At 39.7% G+C, this 21,449-nt stretch overlaps 1 protein-coding gene across 5 annotated transcripts in view; it reads left to right on the top strand.

Moving 5' to 3' along the window:
- The first annotated feature begins 543 nt into the window (after positions 1-543).
- Positions 544-21,449, top strand: part of LOC120723045 (KAT8 regulatory NSL complex subunit 1-like) — a 43,712-nt gene continuing 22,806 nt past the window's right edge. For 2 of the 5 annotated variants that reach the window (XM_040014302.1, XM_040014305.1), the window contains exons 1-2: positions 6,216-7,520; positions 11,263-12,730. In XM_040014302.1, coding sequence (XP_039870236.1) covers positions 11,331-12,730 — 1,400 coding nt within the window. In that variant the 5' untranslated portion in view covers positions 6,216-7,520; positions 11,263-11,330. Of the gene's footprint in view, positions 589-2,269; positions 2,350-2,376; positions 2,642-6,215; positions 7,521-11,262; positions 12,731-21,449 lie in introns of those variants that run through there. The other 3 variants (XM_040014303.1, XM_040014304.1, XM_040014306.1) reach the window with 3 other exon arrangements.

The following is a 21,449-nucleotide window of genomic DNA, read 5'->3' on the forward strand; positions in this document are numbered from 1 at the left end:
AGCACAATGCTGCCTCACTGACTTATATATCCACCCATCCTGTCTCCGTTGCCTGTAAGTAAGCATCAGCAGCTTCAAGTGAATCTCCATTCTTGTAAGGGGTTTACCCGCTATTGTGCCTTTCACCGGTGAAATATCACCCCGCCAGCTCTTATCTGCTTAGAAATACGATGCAACAGAATATAGTAAACAAACTCACGCGCTGCCATTAGCTTTATGTTTGCGTTTTTTTTTATTGTGCAGTGAAAACCAGTGGCTCATTTCTAAGCAGTAGTCCCCAAAAGCAAAGCATCAAAATGGGAGACAGTGTAGTTACTTTGAGTGAGAACAGTCGCGTAATGGGGCAGTAAAAGGTGTGCTTCATAAATAACGGGTAAGTTGTGAAACATTTTCAAATAAAAACAATATATTTTGGGATAATGAAGTTTCATGCTATGAACTTTCGTCCACATTTCCGCTGTACGGGCATTTGCAAAGATTGATATCTGCAGCAGCCAATAGAAAGCCTCGAACTGGTCTCTCGACCAATAGCAGCGCAGGGGGGGCTGGTGTTATGGAGTCGTAAACGGTTAGTAACAGGACAAGCAGGTAAGTAAGATTTTGTCTTGTTATTTTCTTAAAATAAATGAACGCTCCGCTTGGCAGGAAAAAAACACACATTACGTTAAGCCCCCGGTTGTTTGGCTTGAGCTGGCGGAGTTTTTAAGCGCACTTTTCTGCTAAACGTGCAGCAGTCATTGAGAAGTCAGAGTGGGATCGGGAAGCAAACAAGCTAGCGAGCGTTAGCATCTCTTGCTAGCTCAGCTGGCTGCTATCTGGCAGCCTGGGAGTTCCAAACATTAGCCTGTTAGCTCCGCAACTGGAGAAACTACTGTTTGATTATAGCATAAATCTCCAGTGGCGCATTCCTTCACACAGCGTTCAGTGAAGGAGCCGCTTTTTGTAAACTTACATTTTAATTTCTACACCGTGGTGCTGACATTAGGCGACATTTAAAACTTTTTCATTATAAAAATTTGCAACGATAACGTTAGTGGATGTTAGCTTTAGCTAGCGTTAGCGTGGCAGCAGGACATTCAGATGAATAAATAAATAATAAATAATAAATAAACAGCTGGGGAGACGATACTTAAGACTGAGTCCTAGAAAAAAATAGGGGACGGGCGAAGAGGGTATAATTCAGAAAAAACGCTGAAATTCCGAGATTAAAGTCGCGCATTAACGAGAAAAATAGGAGAAATAGTGTTTATTTGTAGCCAATGAGTGACTTTGCTTCACTTTTGAACATTAAGTTTGAAAGAAAATCAGAAATGTGAACTCCTTGTAATAAAAGACCAACAACACCTCTTTCCAAGTATGTTGTTAAGGCAGACAACAAGCGACAAACTCATTTTCACTACGCTGCAGCGCAGGTCTACGTGCAGCAAGCGGTGGGAGGAGTGCACGGACCCTCAACAGTGTACAGCACTGGAAAAACGTCATGTATACTGACGTCCCGCTTCGCTCTCATACAGTGCCAATTTTATATTTATTTATTTTTTACGTACACTGCGCCTTGTTTTTCATATAACCCTGGCATTGTTTTTATTTTTCCGTTTTGTTTGTTACATTTTTTTAATTGTGCCAGATTTGCAATTAACCCCAATTTTGCGGGTTTTTTCCTCTTAAATTTGCTATAAATTTTATTTGTATATATTCCTTTTTTCCCTTCTTTAATTTGCATTTTTTTTCCTCAGAAATTAGCCCCACGTTTGTCATGTAAATTAGCTGTTCTTTATGTTAAATTGCCCCTAAATTCAAGGGTTGTTCTTTCCATTTTCTACTGGGCAATTTTCCAAAGTTTGCTATTTTTTTTCCTCAAAAATTTGCCCCCCCTTTTTTTTTCTTGTAAATTTACAATTTTTTTTAGTTAGTGTAATGTGCTGATATCGATTGACTCATGTAATTGTTTTTGCCCGTTCAAATTTTCTTTCTCTATAGCATCAGGATTGGCAATCAGCATAAGAACTGAAGTAAAATAAAAGTTAAATCTGCCAAATCAACAACATGGTCCAACAAGGGCCTTGTGAATTAAGGGAGCAGCTGATAGTAGCTTATATATCTGTAACTTGCAACATGTACAAACAAAAAATTCCACAAGAGTTACAGGCTTGCGCATCACCTAACCCTCTATCTTTTCCTACTACGCCATCATAGTTAAATGTATTGTCTGAAATTTTTAAATATGATTCAAGTAATCTTATTTTTTATTTTATTTGTTTCATTTTAGGTGTCATATTTTCATGTGTGGAAACCGGGAAAATGATCCCATGGATTATTGATTGGAGTTCACCGACAATGGAGTTAAAGGTATAATTGTTATATGCATTTATCTTTATTTTAAAGCCAGGGGGTGCTGCAGCCACCCAATGGCCTTGGAGAAAAGATCACATCAGGGATATAAGTAGCCTGGATTTTGAGCACCTGTGTGAAGAGCATCTGATTAGGATACTCTGTGGACATGTCCCCGTGGATGTATTTTGGTCAAGTGGGGTGGATTACATATCCTTGAAGTCTGAAGGGATCACCTAGGAGGAGCACAAGGAAGTTGAGACATCTTTGCATCAGCTGTAACCTGGAGCAAGAGCAAATGGATGGATGGGTATTTGCCAGTTATAACAGTCACAAATCGGTTTGTTTTGTTTCTGTGATGTTTTTCGTTCACGTCCCATGAAGACCTGCGGGGGTCATTTTAGGTTAAGACAAAGCAACAACAAAAGGAAAGAAGTAATATTAGGAGGTGAAAATCACACTTTTAAAAGTTACTGTGGTAAATCAATAAGAAATGGCAATTAAATTTTCAAGAAAAAAAAATGCAGAAATTCTCAGAAATGAAACTAGCGACAAGACTGGTTCACTGAAAAAGTTATGTTTGTAAAAAGTGTAATATTCTTATAAAAACAACAAACATTTTTGAAAATGATAGTCTTTAATATAAAAGAAAAGAAAATCCAGAAATGATCAGAGATTGAAGCCAACAATGTTTTTTTCTCTTAAGAAATGACAAGGTATATTTCTTTATTTTATTAAAGTAATTTGCAAGAGTTAAATGGAAGTATACCCCTGCTTCACTGTACAAGAGTTGGGAGTGGCTCAAGAGTTGGGAGTTTGCCTTGTAATCGGAAGGTTGCCGGTTCGAGCCCCGGCTTGGACAGTCTCGGTCGTTGTGTCCTTGGGCAAGACACTTCACCCGTTGCCTACTGGTGGTGGTCAGAGGGCCCGGTGGCGCCAGCTGTCCGGCAGCCTCGCCTCTGTCAGTGCGCCCCAGGGTGGCTGTGGCTGCAATGTAGCTGCCATCACCAGTGTGTGAATGTGTGGATGACAGGTTGTGTAAAGCGCTTTGGGGTCCTTAGGGACTAGAAAAGCAAATACAAATACAGGCCTTTTTACTATTTACAAGGCTAAATTAAGCATTTTTTATTAGAAACTATGTAATTATTAATTACATAAATTTGATCTCATTAATTGGAATTGATGTTTTTTGAAAGTTTCTTTAATATATATTTATCTAAAATAATCTCATTCTCTGGTTTTAAAAAAAGCTAAAGAAATACACATTCTCTCTGCATCGCTCCATTATTTCCTCCTTAATTTTGTTTAATTTTCTGAACAATTGCTTTCTTCCTCCCTCTGATTTCCACACACACAGATAATGAAGTGTTTATAATGCATGTCCTTTCTGGTGGTCTGATCATGCTCAGAGGCCATGCAAGACCTGTTAGAATAGCTGGGGTGCATTCATTTTTAATACTTAACAAGCATCAGGAGATCAGAGGTACTGAAACAATCTAAAATCACATATTTTTTTCCATTTTCATTTAATAGTGTGCTTAAATGGTAGTGAGACAAGAGAGGATATAATGTAACTTTGTAAACATCTCAGCTCGGGTTTGTACCCGTTTCTAGACGAAAACACTTCTCAGTAGAGAACTACGTTGAATTTCTCTTTTAGTGTGGGAAAATGGCTGTCAGTGTGCAACGAGTCGTTTATAGGATTATCTTCTAGTGCACAGGATGTTATTAAAAGTTGTTTATTTAAATGTCAAAGAAGATAAACCAGACAAGCAAGAGACACTGGAGTAACAGTATGATCATCTAGTGATGGGCGAGTAGCTGCAGAAATGTAGCCTCCCTTAGCAAAAACTAAAAAATAAAACCCATAAATAGTGTTTGAAAGAGAAATTTGAATCTGATATTACTTTTTAAACAATTTCAACAAAACACAGGGCATATTTTTTTCAATTAAAGTTGTGCCTAATGTAACTTGAAGTCCATCCAAGAAAATTAGGTTAACATACTCACTGTGCTAGAGCTGTGCTTAAAATACCTTCATATGATAAACAAAAATTCAATTAATTTGAAGCTACAGGATGTTCAGGTTTATCAGTCAAAAATAGATAACTTATATCTCAGTGTGTAGCCTCAATACAATTTAGACACAATTAAGCCTGGAAAAAAAATCAAAATGACAATGTAAATGTTTAGAAACAAGCTGTTCAGTGGCAAATATTAATTGTTTATTTTTCCATTGATGTGGATGTCAGTCAGCATCGCTGCAAATAGTAGCCAATAAGCTAGCCTTCAACCCAGCTGCTACTTCATCTCTTAAAAATAAAAATGAAAAGAAATTATGCAATATGCAAAATTAGGTCAAGAAGAAGGAAGTAAAATTTGTTAGATGAGATAAGATAAACCTTTAGCCCCACAGGTGGGGAAATTTGTTTACTTATTTGATCAGGTATATATACCTGTTTAAATCTTACCTTAAATTGCAAAAGCTTTTGAAAGCAGAAAACAGTGGCCTGGGTTCGAGTCCAAACTGCTGACACGTCTTTCTTCACTATCCAATTTTTTAAAAAACTATTTTTAAAGGCAAAATAATAAAAAATAAAATACAATAAAAATACTATTTTAAAAAGGGGGGCTTGAGTATCACTAATTAAGGTAATGCAGAGGGTTTTTCCTAGTTCAGAAGGGGCCTCTGTTGGGTTTGACTACACCCGTAAGCATGACTGATGCACATTTAGCTAAGGGAAGTAGTCTTTGCTGTGTTATGTATGGCCATTTAAGAAACAAGCTTGAGTTCATTAAACCTCTGCAAAAAATCTTCTTTAAAAAACAGAAGCTCTTTGGTGGGTGTCAGTATTTTGTTATTTGTAGGAAAATTCCTACTAAATGTGGGCCAGTCATGCTTGCATGTGAGGTCGCCCTCCAAAGGCCAATTTTGAGCCCTAAAAAAGAACTCATAGCATTTGAACTTAAAGCATTGCATGGATACAAAACACTGATAAGACTGACTTTATCTTACAATAAGATGATAACTCTGTTAGTCCCCACTCCCCTTTACAACTTCCCAGCAACCACATCCCCCCTTATTACTGAGGTCAGGGATTTGCATTTTTCCTTTAATTTGTCACCCATCCACATGATGATCTTTTCATTAAAAATCAGTCAGATGTGAACATTTTTTTTGGTCTGATCTCCTCAGAATCGGTTTTCCATAATACAAAGTAATAAGAGGTTTGTCTATAATAACAAAGACTTCCTGTGATCCAGGCCCTCCCAAATGCTTCATCTGCATCTGGACATCAGTCAAAATAAAATGAAAACGTCACTTTTTATTAAAAACTTTTAATAAAAGGTCTCTTTTTTTAAATCTATTAGGCAACAATTGAAAAATTTCACAGAAACACAGGTAGGACTCAGAGTATATTATAGCAACTTTTTAGCCTTAAACATGCTCGTATATATTTTATCCTGCAGTTGTTTTGTTTTGCGGCTAATAAAAAAAGATAGCAGTATAAATGCAACAAAAACATGAGACCGTTCTAAAGAAAATGCTGATTTGTAAGTAAGTGTTTTAAAACATGCCATAGAAAGTACGTTTTTATAATGTTGTCAGACTAATTGATACTTAACAGGCTGTGTCGCCTTCATTATAAGGATTAAATATGTATTGTGGCTCAGTACAGAACTTTCTGGTCATAAATTGCTCAAATTAGATGGTGAAAAATAAAATATCTGCCACTAGAATGCATTATAATAAATCATTATAATGCATAGTAATAATAATCTAATTAGCACTGTAGATATTTATAATAAATATATTAATAAATAATAAATAGGGTTAAAATACACAAACTTTTTAGAAACTTTATTTCTTGTTGACCTAACATGTTGCTAAGAATGACATATTCATTAACTGAGTTTTGTTTCATTTATGCCTGTTCGGACATAGTTGGCGCTGTTTTTTGCACAATATGAAGGTTTACACGCGGCTCTGTGGGGAAGATCTCCTTCACGCGGCCAGTAACACTTGACACTAAACATAAACATTTAAGACTGATGAGTTAAATTGATTCCCTTGTAGTTTTAGCTTCGTTTGTTCTTGTTTGGAGGTAGTTGGCGCTATGTTTGGGCACAGCGTGAGGCTTTTATTATTTTATTACACGCAGCACTGTGGAGAAGAGCTCCTTCATGTGGCCGCTGGCTGCACCTCGTCATGAAGCTTGTTGTGTGTAGTGTAGTGTGGTGTTTGTGGGCGATCCTGTTCCTGTTAAAAAGTGACAAGAGGCGCAGGCTCTGTTTGCACAAATTCTTCCAAAAAAATAGCTGCTTAGGGGAGCAGATCCCGGCTGTAGTCCTCGTTCCTGTTAGTTATTGTTGATTTTCCGCGTAAATATTTAGCGCACAGGTGGTCTTTGAAGCATAAGGGGTATTTTCTGTGTGTACCGTTGGAGTAGGAGCATAGATATGGCGTGTTTAACCAGAAACAGCAGCGGTCGCGGAACCAGTACAGCAAGAAAATAAAAGTGTGTGTCCGCTGGTATCTTTTTTGGAAGACAATGCCCTCCTGTGGGATCTTCTTTTGAGCTTTTATGTCGTTTCTTATCTGCCCTTTACTCTAGTGGTGACTATGAGAAACGTCTCCCGCCTACCAGCTCTAGCACATACGCACACACTCACGCGCGCGCGCAGCACTTCTATGTTTGTCAGAGTCAAATCCGAGGGAGAGGAGCTAGCCGCCATTTTCTAAGCGTCTCTCCCTAAAACGAGAGAAAACGGCTCGCGGCAAACTGCCGTCTGGATTACCTCTTCCTCACCGGGAATCGGACTTTTCGGTAAAGGATTGCCGTGAAATCGCCTACGTTTGAAGTAATTTGGAGTAGAAAGGACGGTTTCGCGGCCTTGCCCTTATATTCGGCGAGGCTAGCTGGCGAGTAAGGTGTAGCTCGTTGATTCGCCCATTGCTGTATCCGGAACGAACCCGAGCGGCTCTGCGCTGTGGACCCGGGCCCCTTTTCCTCCGCTCTCTGGTTGCATTTATTATTTTATGGATATTAATTGATGGCTGAGTGATCGAGTCAACGCGCCACATTTTGTGCGTGTGTGTGCGTGTTAGCACCCTTGGATTTTTTTCCACCAGAAACTGCAGGGGATTGTTGCCGAAATTCCCTCGGATAGTGCAACCTCGTCACGTGGTAGGTTCCTCCTTTTTCTTTGTTAGCGAGCTAGCTAGACTTGGCTGGGTCTACCCCCAACTTCTCCGCTTTTGACACATTTGAGCCCCATTTGTTTGGCGAACTGAATGAGGACCGCTGTAGATTTAAATGTAAAAACAACAGGGCTGCCTCGCATTTGTTCCTGTAGGTCTAATTACAATGCAAACCATGTCTGCACCCTGCATTTCGCTCCCAGCGCGTTTTAAAATAAGTTCTGGGGATGGCCAGATGCTAACAAGAGGCCAGGATTCATTCTCACGCTAATTCTCCGTTTCGTTATTTATGCTCTCATAATACATGTCAGTGCTGGGCGTTTATGCGCCTCAAACTATCAGCCCGGGCGGTGCGCACAGGTTACGCAGGCTGGAAATGTTTACGTGCCTAACTGGGTTAGCTCAAAGTTTACGGCCGAGATATTGAAGAGAGAGCTTCAAAATAAAAGATCTAATGTGTCGCGGATGGGCAGCTTTTCACTGCAGCTGGAGGCTAAGCTTGCGGGCAGGTTGTGTTTCTTGCATCAGCAGCGTTAATTTGCACACAGTGTGTCTGAAGTGACAGGCTCCACGGAGGAGATATTTATCTGCCGAGTTTCCCTGCTGCGTGATCTCCTGCTCGCGTGTATGTTTTCTTAAGATATTCAGCCACGTCTCGATGCTACAATCGCTCTGCTCTTCGGTGGCTTCAAGGCTATGAATAGACTATTATAGCCGTGTGCTCTCAAAACGCTTTTGTAAACATCAGGAAGACATTTTGGTGATTGCGTTATGCTTGGCTAAACGTTGGATGTGGACATTATTTTTGTCGCATCTCTACAGAGGCTCACTAATGGTGCAGTCGGTCCGTAGGGTTGGTTATTTAAATTACCCCCTGTTCTATGCTCAGCGTGTTGCATGAACTCGCTCAGTGTGTTTAAAGCGGAATGGGCGTTTTTTTTTTTTTTGTTTTTTTTTTTAAGGTGGATGAATTGCATTGCATAATCTGCTTCGGAAATACCAACATGGCGTAGTGCGCGCTGACTAGAAACTGCGGTGAAAATACTGAGAGCCGCCTCCATTCATCTCGCCCTGCAGACGCTACAGCGTACATGCAGCTCGCTTTTTATCTGCTGAATTGTGAGAAGGGAGGCTTTTTATCTAAAAGTTTAACATAGATACAAGAGATACTTGGCACGTTTGACGTCCTTAAGGTTTTCTTTAAATTTGAATAATTTACTGACAGATGTAATTGGGTAATAATTTAGGGAAAGGTGTAATAGCTGAAAATTAAACAAGAATCCAGTCAGGATGACATCATGTGCTTTGGGCTAATGCTGGGGCCTAAATCCACCTACTTACTGTAAGAAACCCTGCTGCATACTGACTTACCAGGGCACATGTAGGGCAGTGGGGTTTGGGGCAATTTGCATTGGCTTTTCCTGTTCCTCTCTCATAAAAAGATGTCTTCCAAAGCGTAATCTTTAAAGAGCAGCTTTGTTAAGTTAAAGACAATGAAGGCTTGTTCACACAGGCATGGGTGGAGTGGGAATAATAATTTATTAGCCTGGGATTTAGCTCAGTTGTCTGTTTATTCCATCTTTGTCTTTAGCATCACCAGCCCCAAGGTCAGTGTGTGCATTTTAATTTCTTTGTACTTACCGGATGTTGTGGGTCCCTCTGTTGACAAATTATTGTTGATTTCAGTGACAGCCAAAGAATGGTTCTGGAGTGAACGATTGTATTTTAAGTGACTGAAAACACTTTTGCCCGGGATTTTCTTACCCTTCAACTTTGCTCATGTTTTCTTCTTTAGCAGTTCACAGGTCAGCAGCATGTCAAAGAGTCAATGTCATGGAGTTTCCATTAGTATTAGTACATTTATATTGAACATATTTTAATAAACATTTAAGGCAAAAAACTTTCTTTTGGGGTGGTGGTTAGTAATTTTCCACTCATTGTACAGTCTTACAGAACCTGTACAGCAAGTATTTCTGTTTAATGTTTTGTTGTATACAGGCACAGTCTGCATTCATGTTTTTCCCATCATGATATACAATTATTATGGAGAATATATATTTTTTAAGTATATGGATGAAACATGGATTTTTCCTGGCTAACAGAGGGGCTGGGTGAGGGGGTGGGGATACTACCAACATCAGCAAGATTAGTCGGTGTACAGTAAACACAAGGAGTTACTGCTTTTTCCTGTTGCCTTGTTTGACAAAAAAAAAATACATTCTCCCAGTATTTCTAACCATCTTGTGAAGAAAACCATTGTACATATTAGGGGTGGTTGATATAACCTCAGCATTAAATCTTGATAATCTTGAAAATACTGAATTCTTTATTCATGTTTGATTCTTGAAGCTTGTGGGTACACGTAAATGAAGGGCATGGCCCATCCTCCTTTTCTAATGAGCTAATATCATTGATGAGAAATTGCTGATTTGAAGTGTGAATCTATTGAAATAAAGTGCCAGTGTAGTAGTGACACGGCATTATATCCAGTGACACAGCAAAAGACAAATGTGGCCTTGTTTGCTTTTTCCCCAGGACATTTTAAGTATAAAATTGCTGTTTAACAATAGCTAAACCAACTTAACCCTGTAACAGTTCAGTAGCTGCACAATATTATCACATAATGAAACTGAAAAATATTTAATAACTTGTAACTTTGGTTGAGCTTTTTTTTAATCAGTTGCTGAAAGTCCTCCTTCACTACTATGTAACCGGATCAGTAATTTCCATCCACCCTTGTTTACATTTGGGAGCTACTAGTATCCCCTCCTCCATAGCCTTCTTTGTTTTGGTTTTTAAAGTTTATTTATTTTAATTATAATTTTTTCCTGAAGTGGTGACACACGTTTGTTTCCACCTTTAGAGTAGAACAATTTTCTTGTACGTTTTTTTTTGTAAGGTACCGCACTTTATTGGAGATTGTTGAAATATTTCCCTTTTAGGCACCAAATCTTCATCGCTCTCAGACATGCCTGGGCTTGTTGCACATAAAAGCATATTGTTTTACAGTAATGATATTGTGATGACATTATTATGTCACCATACAAATTTATGCTGGTATGATGATCCCTGGATATATGATGTATCATGGCTGATGTATGACACAGTTGTAGTAATTTTGTAATAAAAAAAAGAATACAAAAGTCTTAGTATTTAAAATATTACTGTTCGTCTTTTTCTCCCTCTTCTTCTTATTACTGTTGTTTTTATTGTTATATTGTTGCAATAATAATATTATTGTATTCATATCATTATTATAACAATAATAATAATAATAATCATAATAGAAGAAGAAGTGTGGACAACAGAAATTTCACTGTGCAAGCAGTGGTTTGAATAAAGCATATTTTTGTGTATACTTGGTTGCTCAACACAGTCACTAAAATACTGCATTTATTGCATCAAATATGGTTTCTCATATTTCAAGAACAGGTCTTATGGTTCCCTCACCTGAGTAATTTTGAATGAATGAATATAAATGACACTTATGGAGCTGCTGGTTTCAGTTTTAAATGAACATAGGTAGTATCTGTATGTTTGTTTACACCTTGTGATGAGGCACATCCCTGTATAAGGTTACTAATATTATCTCTTAAGCGCTGATGGGAAATCTACCACACAACTCCCTCATGTGAAATAGTATCAGAATTTGATGATGGGTGGTTTTTGGTCATAAGGTGACTCTTAACTTTTATTTCTTTTCTGTGGTTTTTTTTTTGTCCCTGCAGGCTGTCCTCAGGTGGGGCAGTAAGCGGGTGGAGTGGAGCAGGCCGCGGTGCCCGTCCCTCTGCACTGCATGGCTGCGATGGCGCCCGCTCTCACCGACGCCCCAGCCGAAGCTCACCACATCCGCTTCAAACTGGCTGCCCCATCCTCGAGTCTCTCACCAGCCAGTGCAGAGAACAACGGTAACGCCAGCAACATCCTCATCCACAGCAGCGGCCCCGCCAAGTGCAAGGCCACCTCCGAAGAGTGTCCCCTCGACTTTTGTGGCGGAGGCGGTAACCAGGAACAGCAGCAGCCACAGGCCCAATCTGACTCTGTGTCCCAGGCCTCTGCCCTGGGCAAACTCCAGCCACTTGTGGCTTCTTATCTTTACCCGGATGTGACACCTGTCCCTTCAACTAAGGAGTCAATTAAGCTGCAAGGAGTCCTCATTAAACAGTCTGTGCTGAAAAGCCACAGAATACTGCCCAACTCTCTGCTCAACGGCAGCGGAGACTTCCTCAGGAAGAGGCAGGCGATTGAACTGTCGGGCGGCCAGCTCAAAAGTCTCATGAGTGGCGGCACCAACGGAAGCGGCCAGCCCATGGCACCCGTCAACGGCCTGGCCAAGAAGCTGGCCACCATGTCCAGCTCTGGCTGTGTGGTCGCGGTGAATGGCGACAAGCCTCCCGCCGCCACCGACTCTCAGCCCCAGAACCTGCCCTTTGACTCTGAGACCTTGACGGCGACCTTAACAGGGCACATCCCTTTGAAAGGAGCTCTCAAACGGAGGCATTCCTCTGGGGTTTCTCAAAACACAGATGGACAAAATGTCGAACCACCAGTGCTTCAGTCAGCTGCACTTTCTCCCTTTACCAGCGGCAACCCTAACCCAGTTGAACAGGCGAATTTGGAGGAAGCAGATCCAGATACCCCTACGAGTCAGCCACAGGGTTCTGATGGAGAGCGGCCAGGCAGCAGTCAGCAGGGCTCACCGCCATGTACGCCTGCACCTCCCATACCCTGCGGTTCCTCCTCAGATAGCCTTGACGCTCATGTAAGAGAACGCACTCTTATCAATAGCAGCCGCCAAGCCGAGCTCGAGAGCCGACTGCGACGCCTGCACAAACGTCTTCAGGTGGTACAGGCAAAGCAGGTTGAGCGGCACATTCAGCAGCAGCTGGGTGGCTTCTTGGACACGGCCTTGAATCGGCTACTAGGCAGCAACCGGAAATCAGAGACTGCAACCCCCACAGCTTCATGGAGGACCGGGCGCCACTCGTCAAACAACCGGGACGGTCTGAGTCGTTTCCTGAAAAGTGGCTCGATGCCCTTGGAGCTGGAGAGGTTGTATTTGAGTGGCTCAGCCAACCTTCATTCAGCAGAAAGCGCCTTTGACTCTGATGTAACAGAGAGTAGCTCTGGAGGGGACTCTGACCTGGAGGAGGAGGAGCTGTCCCGAGTGGACATTGAGCAGCGGCATGTCAAAATGTAAGTCACCCTCTGAGACATCAGGCTGTCAGGGAGTTTGTACACAAGCACACAGCTGGTTAGAGCCTTCAAAGACTGGAGGTGAACACTGAGGGAAAGAAGTCTTATGTTGGAAAAAGGTTTTATACAGAAGCTCCACAGAAGGATTCATTTAAAATTTGGCTGCACTGTTTGGTAAAGCCACAGTACTCTGACATTTCATGGTGCTGGGAGTTGTTCAGTCCCTATATTTCCAGGGAAAGTTTCTTGCTACAGTTTTTCTGTTATGCCATTCCAGGTGCTAGTGACAATTGTAACCACATAGCCTGCCTCAGTAGTTGTTGGGTAAAACCCCAGGAAGGGGTAAGAGGTACGATTCACCCAGAGAGAGAGCGTGTGTAGTTGTGTGGGTGCTGTCCTGTGGAGAACGAACCGGCTCGAATGGACTTGCTGCCTCCTGAGAGGGCCTGAGCTGAAATCAAGCGTTGTATTTATTTGCAGGGCGAAAAAGTGAGCACCCACAGAGCACGTCACTGTTTTGGTTTAAAACTGAAACCTAGTAGGAACGTAGAACTGCAGGGGTGGTGGTGGTTTTTGCAGAAGGTGTGAGTTTTATATTTTAACATGCTGCCTGTTGTGACGTCAGGTTTCCCTCAGCCGGGAGGGTGGCCTGTGCATGTACTTCATGGGAAGTTCACATCAGAGAACGTCTTTCTGTGTCATTAGATTTGGGGAAAGTGTGTGTGTGTGTGTGGGGGGGGGGGGGGTAGAGCAGGTGGTGTTAGCAGCATTAATGGAGTTACTGGCCTGTTGAAGATTGGGTAGATTATTAACAAAGCAGTTAAGATCACTGATTTTTATTATCCTTTCCAGTGTTGACTTTAGACCTTTGACCTAAATAACTCCATAACGTAACAAGAAACTTGTGTCCTTAGCATACATGACTGAGGGGTTCAGTTTTGGAGCAAATGGTTTTTGAATGTTTTCTGTGGAGCTCAATGGGGGCGAGAATATGTTGATTAAGTTATAAATATACTTTATACAATTTCTGTCTTGTTCAAACACAAAAAGAAGCAAATCAATTAAGAAAACTAAATAAATATGATACGCAAGATAAATAAAACATAAGTTAAAAAATTAAAGTGGAAAATAAATGTAAATAAAATAATTGATTCAACTATATAGAGAATAACTAAAAATGTAGATCAAATAAAACAAGACAAATAAAAGTGTTAAAAAAATAAGGTAGAAAATTGGGGAAAGTAACATTAAGCAAAATTGAAAATTAAATAAGATATGTTAAAACCCAGGATAAGAAGTTCTCTAATGCCTTTTAAAATGCCTGTATAAAGTAGTAGTACTAGTAGTAGTCATTTAGGTAATAAGGGTGAATATGGCAGTTCAGAGTTGCATGTTTGTAATGAAAGTGAAAGCTGTCATGTCTGCAGGGGGTTCCCAAAGTTATGTTCTTAAAAATACTACGACAGGGTTTTGTGTTTTTTGTAGTTGTTTTTTAATTCAGTCTCCTTTGTTTTCAGTAGTGGATACGGTTTGCCAGGAGGTCATCAGGGTCATGGTGATAGAAATGGGAAGTTGTGACATTTTAGATGGCTGTATTATTTGTGAACTCATAGCTGATAGTTGCATCTTGTCAGTGAAAATGCCAGGCAGAGGAAACAGTATGGAAAGGTTGGTTTAATTAGAGGCCGTCAAGGCAAATTGGTGGATCAACTTAACCCTTTCTTTTAGCTCTAACTCGGCCCATTATAATGTAGGCATCTCTTGAATTTCCCCAAGTAATGATGATCAAAAGCACTTTTCACCAAGCACCTGAAGTATTATTTGAGTTTACGTGTTGGGCTCAGTTAGCTCTTTAGACATGATGTAAATGACTCATACTGAGCTCATTACATTCAGTGATTTCTTTCTCTAAAGGGGACCAATCATCATGTAATAATCAGCTGAAATTCCCAACAGTGGCTTCATCTTTTCTTCATCTGCTTCAGTTAATCTTCTGTTATAGCCAACATGATATGTCTTGTTGCTGCTTTACCATGAAAGCTTTCCAGCCACCAGCCATCACAAGGCTTTTATTGTGAAGCAGCAACGGCTTCTTGGAGCCTTAGTCACTCTTAACAAGCACTAACTCTTCAGTGAATTCAAGCACGTCTCTGTGGAAATCTGTACACGTATTTACAGTTTTTTTTCCCTCCACTCTGTGAAACGCTGGATTTTAACCTGTATGGTAAATGACACATCAGAACTTGTGAGTGTATGACTGTTTCTAAATGTTGTTTTGCTCAGAGAAGATCACTAATCAATCATTGGCTAACAATGTTAACCTTACTGAAGCAAGCTTAGGGCCTACAGGTCAGGAGATGTGTTAAACAAACAAGTGTCGTTTTTCCACTCATTTATGTGACCTTAACCTGAGAGCAACTAGTTAAGCTTTGTGTTTGAGGGCAGCAGAGTGCTCTTAGCCTGAATTACTTGAAATTTTATCAAGTTTCAACTTAACAAAGAATTGGTTTCACCTTGGATTGATTATAGATAAACATTCAAATTTCAGTTCTTTTAGATAAATCATGATTATTTAACAGATTGTGGAAATATAAATAGATTAATTGAACTCAAGAAACGTTAACACCTGTGGTTCCCAAGTAGTGTGCTCTAGGTAAGTATGAGTGTGCTACAGGATTTGTGACAACCATATGTTGCTGTGATATACAACAATTAAGTATTAATTCATTTGTTGCATCAGTACATGAAAGCTACCTGTCTTGCGACTTTAGTGAGAGGGGATATCAACAGGGCTCAACTGACGTGTGGCATCTGTAGTGAGGTGTTGGTTAATGCCACCATGATGTCAAGCTAGCTGACGAGGCATTTGGAAACGAAATATCTGCCAGTTAAAGAGTGTTGAATTTGAACCAGAAGGCACAAGACAGTTGGGTTGGGTTAAAGTATCAGAAGCAGGGATGGAGTTGAGGTACAGGTTGGGCTGTCAGAAGCCGCATTACAATATCAAAAAAGAATGAACAGCAGATAAGAGTACAGGTGTGCCTTGAAGTTTTGGTTTTGCCATTTGTGCCTGCACAAACCAGTGGACTACATGACTAAGGGTTGCTGCTCTCACTATTCAAAATGCTAGTTGGTTAAACTATTTGTTTTAATTGATAGTAGTTAGCTTCTTCCCTGACAGACAGAAGTGCCTCTCTTGAATGCAGATGAGTGGCTGTAACTTCACAGTAAACAGGTGTTTAAATACTGTTATATATTTGTAGTCAGCAATGCACATAATAGTGGGTTTACACTAAATATTAGTGTTTTATTAATGCCCAACACCAGTTAGCTGCTGGCTCTAAGGTGCTATGCAGCCACCCACCATTAGCCAGACAGGCAAACAACCAAAGTAAGAGGAATTACACCCCCACAAAGTAGTGTGGGTCTGCACTAGTTTGGTGTAAAATGTGAGAGTAGACTGATATCACTTAGCTGGAGCAATCGTTAGGCCTAGTGTGGATTCTAAACATGCTTATGCTCACCCGCCAAAGACAAATTTTGATCTTGGAAAAGCCCCTAAAATATACAGCTGGTAATTTGAAGACATTACACATGACAAGTTTTACATTTTCAAAGCAGAGGAAAATTCTGTATTTTTTTGTTCATGGTGATACCTGCTAAGAAAAAATGCAATATAAAACTTTTAATTTATCTGGCTCAAAATTGGCCTCTGGAGGGCGACTACAGGTGTATGCAATGTAATTGGTTTGCAGTAAGTTGGTGTTTTCCTAAGTCATCTGTGCATTTTCCTGTTTTTTGTTTTGTTTTGTTTTTTTGTCACATTGATCGTGAGTAAAATAAAACCACATAAAGTCAAACTTCTTTATATATATATATATATATATGTGTGTGTGTGTGTGTGTGTGTGTGTGTGTGTGTATATATATATATATATATATATATATATATATATATATATATATATATATATATATATATATATATATATATATATATATAAAAAACATATAACATGCCTGGTGATTTTCCTTGGGATAGAAGGCCAAAACCTCTTCTGTAATCAAGGAAGAACACGGACATTGTGTAGCTGTTCATTCAGTATATTTAAAAAATAAAAAACCCCAAAAAACTGGTTTCTTAGCTCCCAGCCCTGCGGCTCTGAAACCTTAGCTCCCTTTGTGAACATGTTCGTCTTCCTGGAAATAAGGTGTGTGTGTTTATGTACATATAACCATGAAGCCACATTTTCACAACTGGCACTTTGTCTCAGTTACCAATTACTGGCTTACAGCTTGGTACCACTCAACACTACACTCACAATGTAATGTTGTCTTCTTCAGGCCAGCAGCACCTCAATTATTTAATGTCAGCCGAGTTGACAGCGTTGTGTAAAATAACCTATTTGGATGCGTTGCATTACTTACAGCTAATCCCATCATCGCTGTCTTTACTGTAGACGTGGTTTCTCGTATCTCAGAGGATTGGGGGGCCAGCCAACTGGCCAGCATCTGGTGCAGGCTGTCAATGTGACGTCTGTCCATGCCGCTTTCCTTTATAAACTATTTGCAGAATCACTTGGATGCATTAGATTAGGCCTGTTACACTGCATTGAGAAATGAGTGGGTACTTTTTTTTTTTCCTTTTAGTTTCTGAGGCAACAATAAACGCTCATCAGGAAATCTCAGATGTTACATAATGCCTCGTAGACAGAACAATGAAAACGTCTGCGTATTTGCACTCAGGTTTGGGGGCTTTGCATGTTTTAGTTGATCAAACTGTGCTTCAGTGATGGAGTACATGTTGCTCATATGATACTAATGCATCGGGACAGTTAAATGACTGTCTGCCCACCTTGCTTCTGCTTGTGAATCAGGGTGACTAGTTTGGCCGGGACCACAGCGTGCCCTTCATGCTTATGGCTCAGCATTACTCTGCAGTCTCAGCTGCTCAGCTACGTTGTCCCCATACTCATTCCTCCATGTCTGTGTATTTACGGATGTATGCGAGCCCCTGTGTACGTTCCTGTCCTGCTCTGACACATCTGGATGCGTTTAGCTCGAGCTGAGTTCCTGAACACGAACCCACAGTCGTTACATAACCCTCCTCTTTTATGTAATGACTTGCTGCTGCTGCAGCTCTCTGGTTGAATTTGCCCTCTCTAGTTTCTCCTGCCCCACACCCTGCCTCGGCCTGCCTTGTTCAGTTTTCTTCCTATGAAAAGATGAGCCTGACCAGCTGCTAGCTCACCCCTGGCACATCAATTATATCTGAAGAAAATAATGTCAATGTTAGGATAGTTTTCAGCTCTTTTTATTATTTAATGTGTTTGAAAACCCTTCGCACAGGAGGACAAAGAACTAAAATGACAGCTGCTAACTTTAATTTCTCTGTTCTTGTTACATAGTATGAATGATGGCTTGCTGGTTGTGAAGCATAATTGAAAAAAGCTATCGCGATTCAGAGGTCACACTTCAAAGTATCAATATAAGTATGGTAGAGAGTGGAAGTTATGGGAGTTTTAGTAGTGTAGTTTGGTTGGTTGGATTCATTTTCCCTCATAGTTTGCATACTTACACAAATACTGCAAGTCTTAAAAATGCTAAGCGGTGAAAAATTGGATTTTATGATTAAAACAAAATAATAATTCACCATCCCTTTAATTCCAAAGAGAGTTAAAAAGATTGAGTAGCAGAGTCTTAAATCTTTCCTGCTTTGAGCTGTAGGATGCCTGAACTGGTCTGTTCACATTTAGATGATAGCTAACCTAAACTGCATTTGACACAGGGCTGGTACCTGCAGCTTTAACCACCTTGTATAGTCCTGCAGAGATGTTTTGGAGGGTCCAACTTAAATCTGAGCTTTTGAAGTACAAATGAAGCTTTGTACTGGCTTTCTTTGTAGTAGTTACCTGTCCTGACAAAACTAAAAACCCCAGTCCCCGTGGGCATTGCGATGGTGGTTCGCAGCTTTCAGTGTTAACTTGGGGTTACTGCTTCAGGCTGTAAGTGCACGGTGTGTTTGATGTGTTGTTTCACTTCTGTTTCGCACAAAATAAATAATTTGACTTCCATCTACATCAGTTATTATCAGAGGAATGTGTGATAATGATCTAGAAAGGATATAAACAGAGAAATGTAACTGTGGAGTATTTCTGCAGGAAGGTATTTATTTTTGTGCTTTCACAAATTAAATATTAATTTATTTTACCTCTCAGCGATGTAGTTTATTTGTAATTTGTACATTAGAGCTCTGAAACTTGAAACCTGTGTCATTTAAACTGTCTTTTTATTAAGAGTTTTTCTTTTATACATATAAACAAAAAGAGAAGAAAAGGATTACAGATTATCTGTACATTCGGGGTAATTAGCCTGTACACTTAAGGCTGTGAAATATAAAAGGAAAAGAAAGCTAAATAAAGAAATATAAACATAAGTATTATAATAGTAATATTTCCCCAGATAACATAATCCCTGCAAAATAATCCGATTCATTCCCACCCAGGTCACTGCCCTAGACCTGTACACTGTATTTCCACTCCTGACATGAGGGAGTTGCACATAGACAAAAGTGAATGTACCTGAAAATCTGTGTCATTTAAATAGCTCCTGTGTTCAGGACTGACTCTGTCCCTTAGATCAATGACAGATGTGGAAATCACTTACATTTATGGATGGATCAAAGTGAAATGAATTTGACTGATTTAAACCTCTTGGTTTTAAATACTTATCAATTTTATAATCCCTGTTCTGTCAGCTACAGTTCCTGCAGTGTAAAACATACTTGGCAACAGATGAGTCCCAGCGTGAAAACATATTCATGCAAATTCTTGTGACAGTGCAACTCGTACTTGTACTACACAGCTTCCTTCTGCATTGCTAGTCGGGTTGCATATATAAAATGTATTTCTTCAGACACTAGAGCACACTCACGTTAAAGAGTTTTTAGTGTTAAGCTCAGCCTTGCTCTACTTGAACATAGGTCACTAAAGTTAAAGTAATCTCACTTATCCAAAAATCTGTGTATTTTCCTGTCATTTTAGACTTTGGAAGTAAGTGTTTTATTTTTGCATAAATTAACCAGTGAATTCTATTTAAAGTTTAAAATAATCCTCTTAATTTAAAAACTAATTTTTCTCTTTTTTTAATTATAACAAACTCTGACATTTCCAGTTATTAAGTACTTGTTTTTAATCAGTGGTGCCAAACAATTTAACTGCAGTGAAGTTAATAATTAGATTTTTAAAAATAAGGTTAGGTTAGGGATTTCAGCGTTACTCCACCGGATTTAGAAGTATATGGAAAGTTTAAAGTATTTGTACCTCCTACATAGATTCTTTCACTCATAAAGAAGTTACTATTATTGTTTAGTTACAACAACAATTACATGGGAAGTTTTTGTAACCTTTCAGCCTGATCTTTAGACTCAAGGAATGACAGAAATGTTTAAAATTGCACTTTCCTGTCATGCCTTCAGTTGCCTGGCACATTTTATTTTAATTTTTTTTTAAGGAAGTGAATTGAGGCAGATCTTTCAGTTGGTCTTATGGACCTGGTAAATGTTCTCCATAATGTTCTTATTTAATGATAGAGAAACATTTGCAGAGGTATTTTTTTGGGTTAAGGTTAAATAATAGTGATCCAAGTATAACAGCAGGAACAGCAGTACATTTAATGAATTTTTTGACCCGCTGGGTCAGATTTGACACTCCTGACCTGAACTGGAAGAAGTCTTCCAGTTCAGCTCTAACTTGCCCACTCTCTTTATTGCCAGCCTGAGTAAAATATGAACATTCAGGTTAAATGACTGCTCTTTGGAGTTGTGGCACATCTGTTGAGTATCAAATGTGTGCATTTGCTGAAGACTGCTTGAGAGGAAGGTGGAGGTAAAAAAAACGAGCCATCACTGCAAGTTGGAACGGGTGTGGGTGCACATTTTTAAACTGTCTCTCTCCTGGAAGATATTGATAGTGCTACATTTAGCTGTTCGCATGAAAAAGAGAGAAAAGTACAATGACCCAGCTCCTCTCTGACCTCCACACACAGCTTGCCAATCAGGCTGCGAGCCAGGAGCACATGTCAGATCATAAGTTTACGGAAAGTTACAGATTATGGGAGGCGCTCTGTCAAGGGTGTGTGTGACGCTGATGCTGTTAAATAATATGGCAATATGCAGTTTGGACCCGGATCATAAATATGGGTTAAGAGGAGGGAGAAAGTTAAGATAAAACCTACACTTTTAAACTAGCACTCACTGTATTTGTGCATCAGTGCCACAGAAAGCAGCTGATCACAGGTGACGTGGGTGGACATGACTTTTATTTACACGCACAATAGTTCTGTCTGTGCTTTGGCTGTGCAGTTAATCAAATTTTATATTAAACAAGATGATTAAGATAATCATCTGCCTTTTTTCTTTACTAATAGTCCAAAATGACACTTAGCCAGGCTTGTGGCAGTTTTACTTCAGTTCATATTTCTTTATGTAATTCAATTATATTTAAAGTGCATGGAAATCCACTTAATTCTTCTAAGTTGAAGCTGCTGTTTTTCCTGCGTGTAATCATATTAATCTTGCTGTAATCACAAATCCCTAGTCTGTGTTAATGTCTGTCCTATACTAATTTTAAGTATTGTTGTGTAAGAGTGATAAAGTGAAAAAACAAACCTAACAATGCGTACTACAGTTGTATTAACACTGTCGAGTTTCACTGATCCCC

Source organism: Simochromis diagramma, unplaced genomic scaffold, assembly GCF_900408965.1.
Source record: "Simochromis diagramma unplaced genomic scaffold, fSimDia1.1 OVJJ01000669.1, whole genome shotgun sequence".
Taxonomy (NCBI): Eukaryota; Metazoa; Chordata; class Actinopteri; order Cichliformes; family Cichlidae; genus Simochromis; species Simochromis diagramma.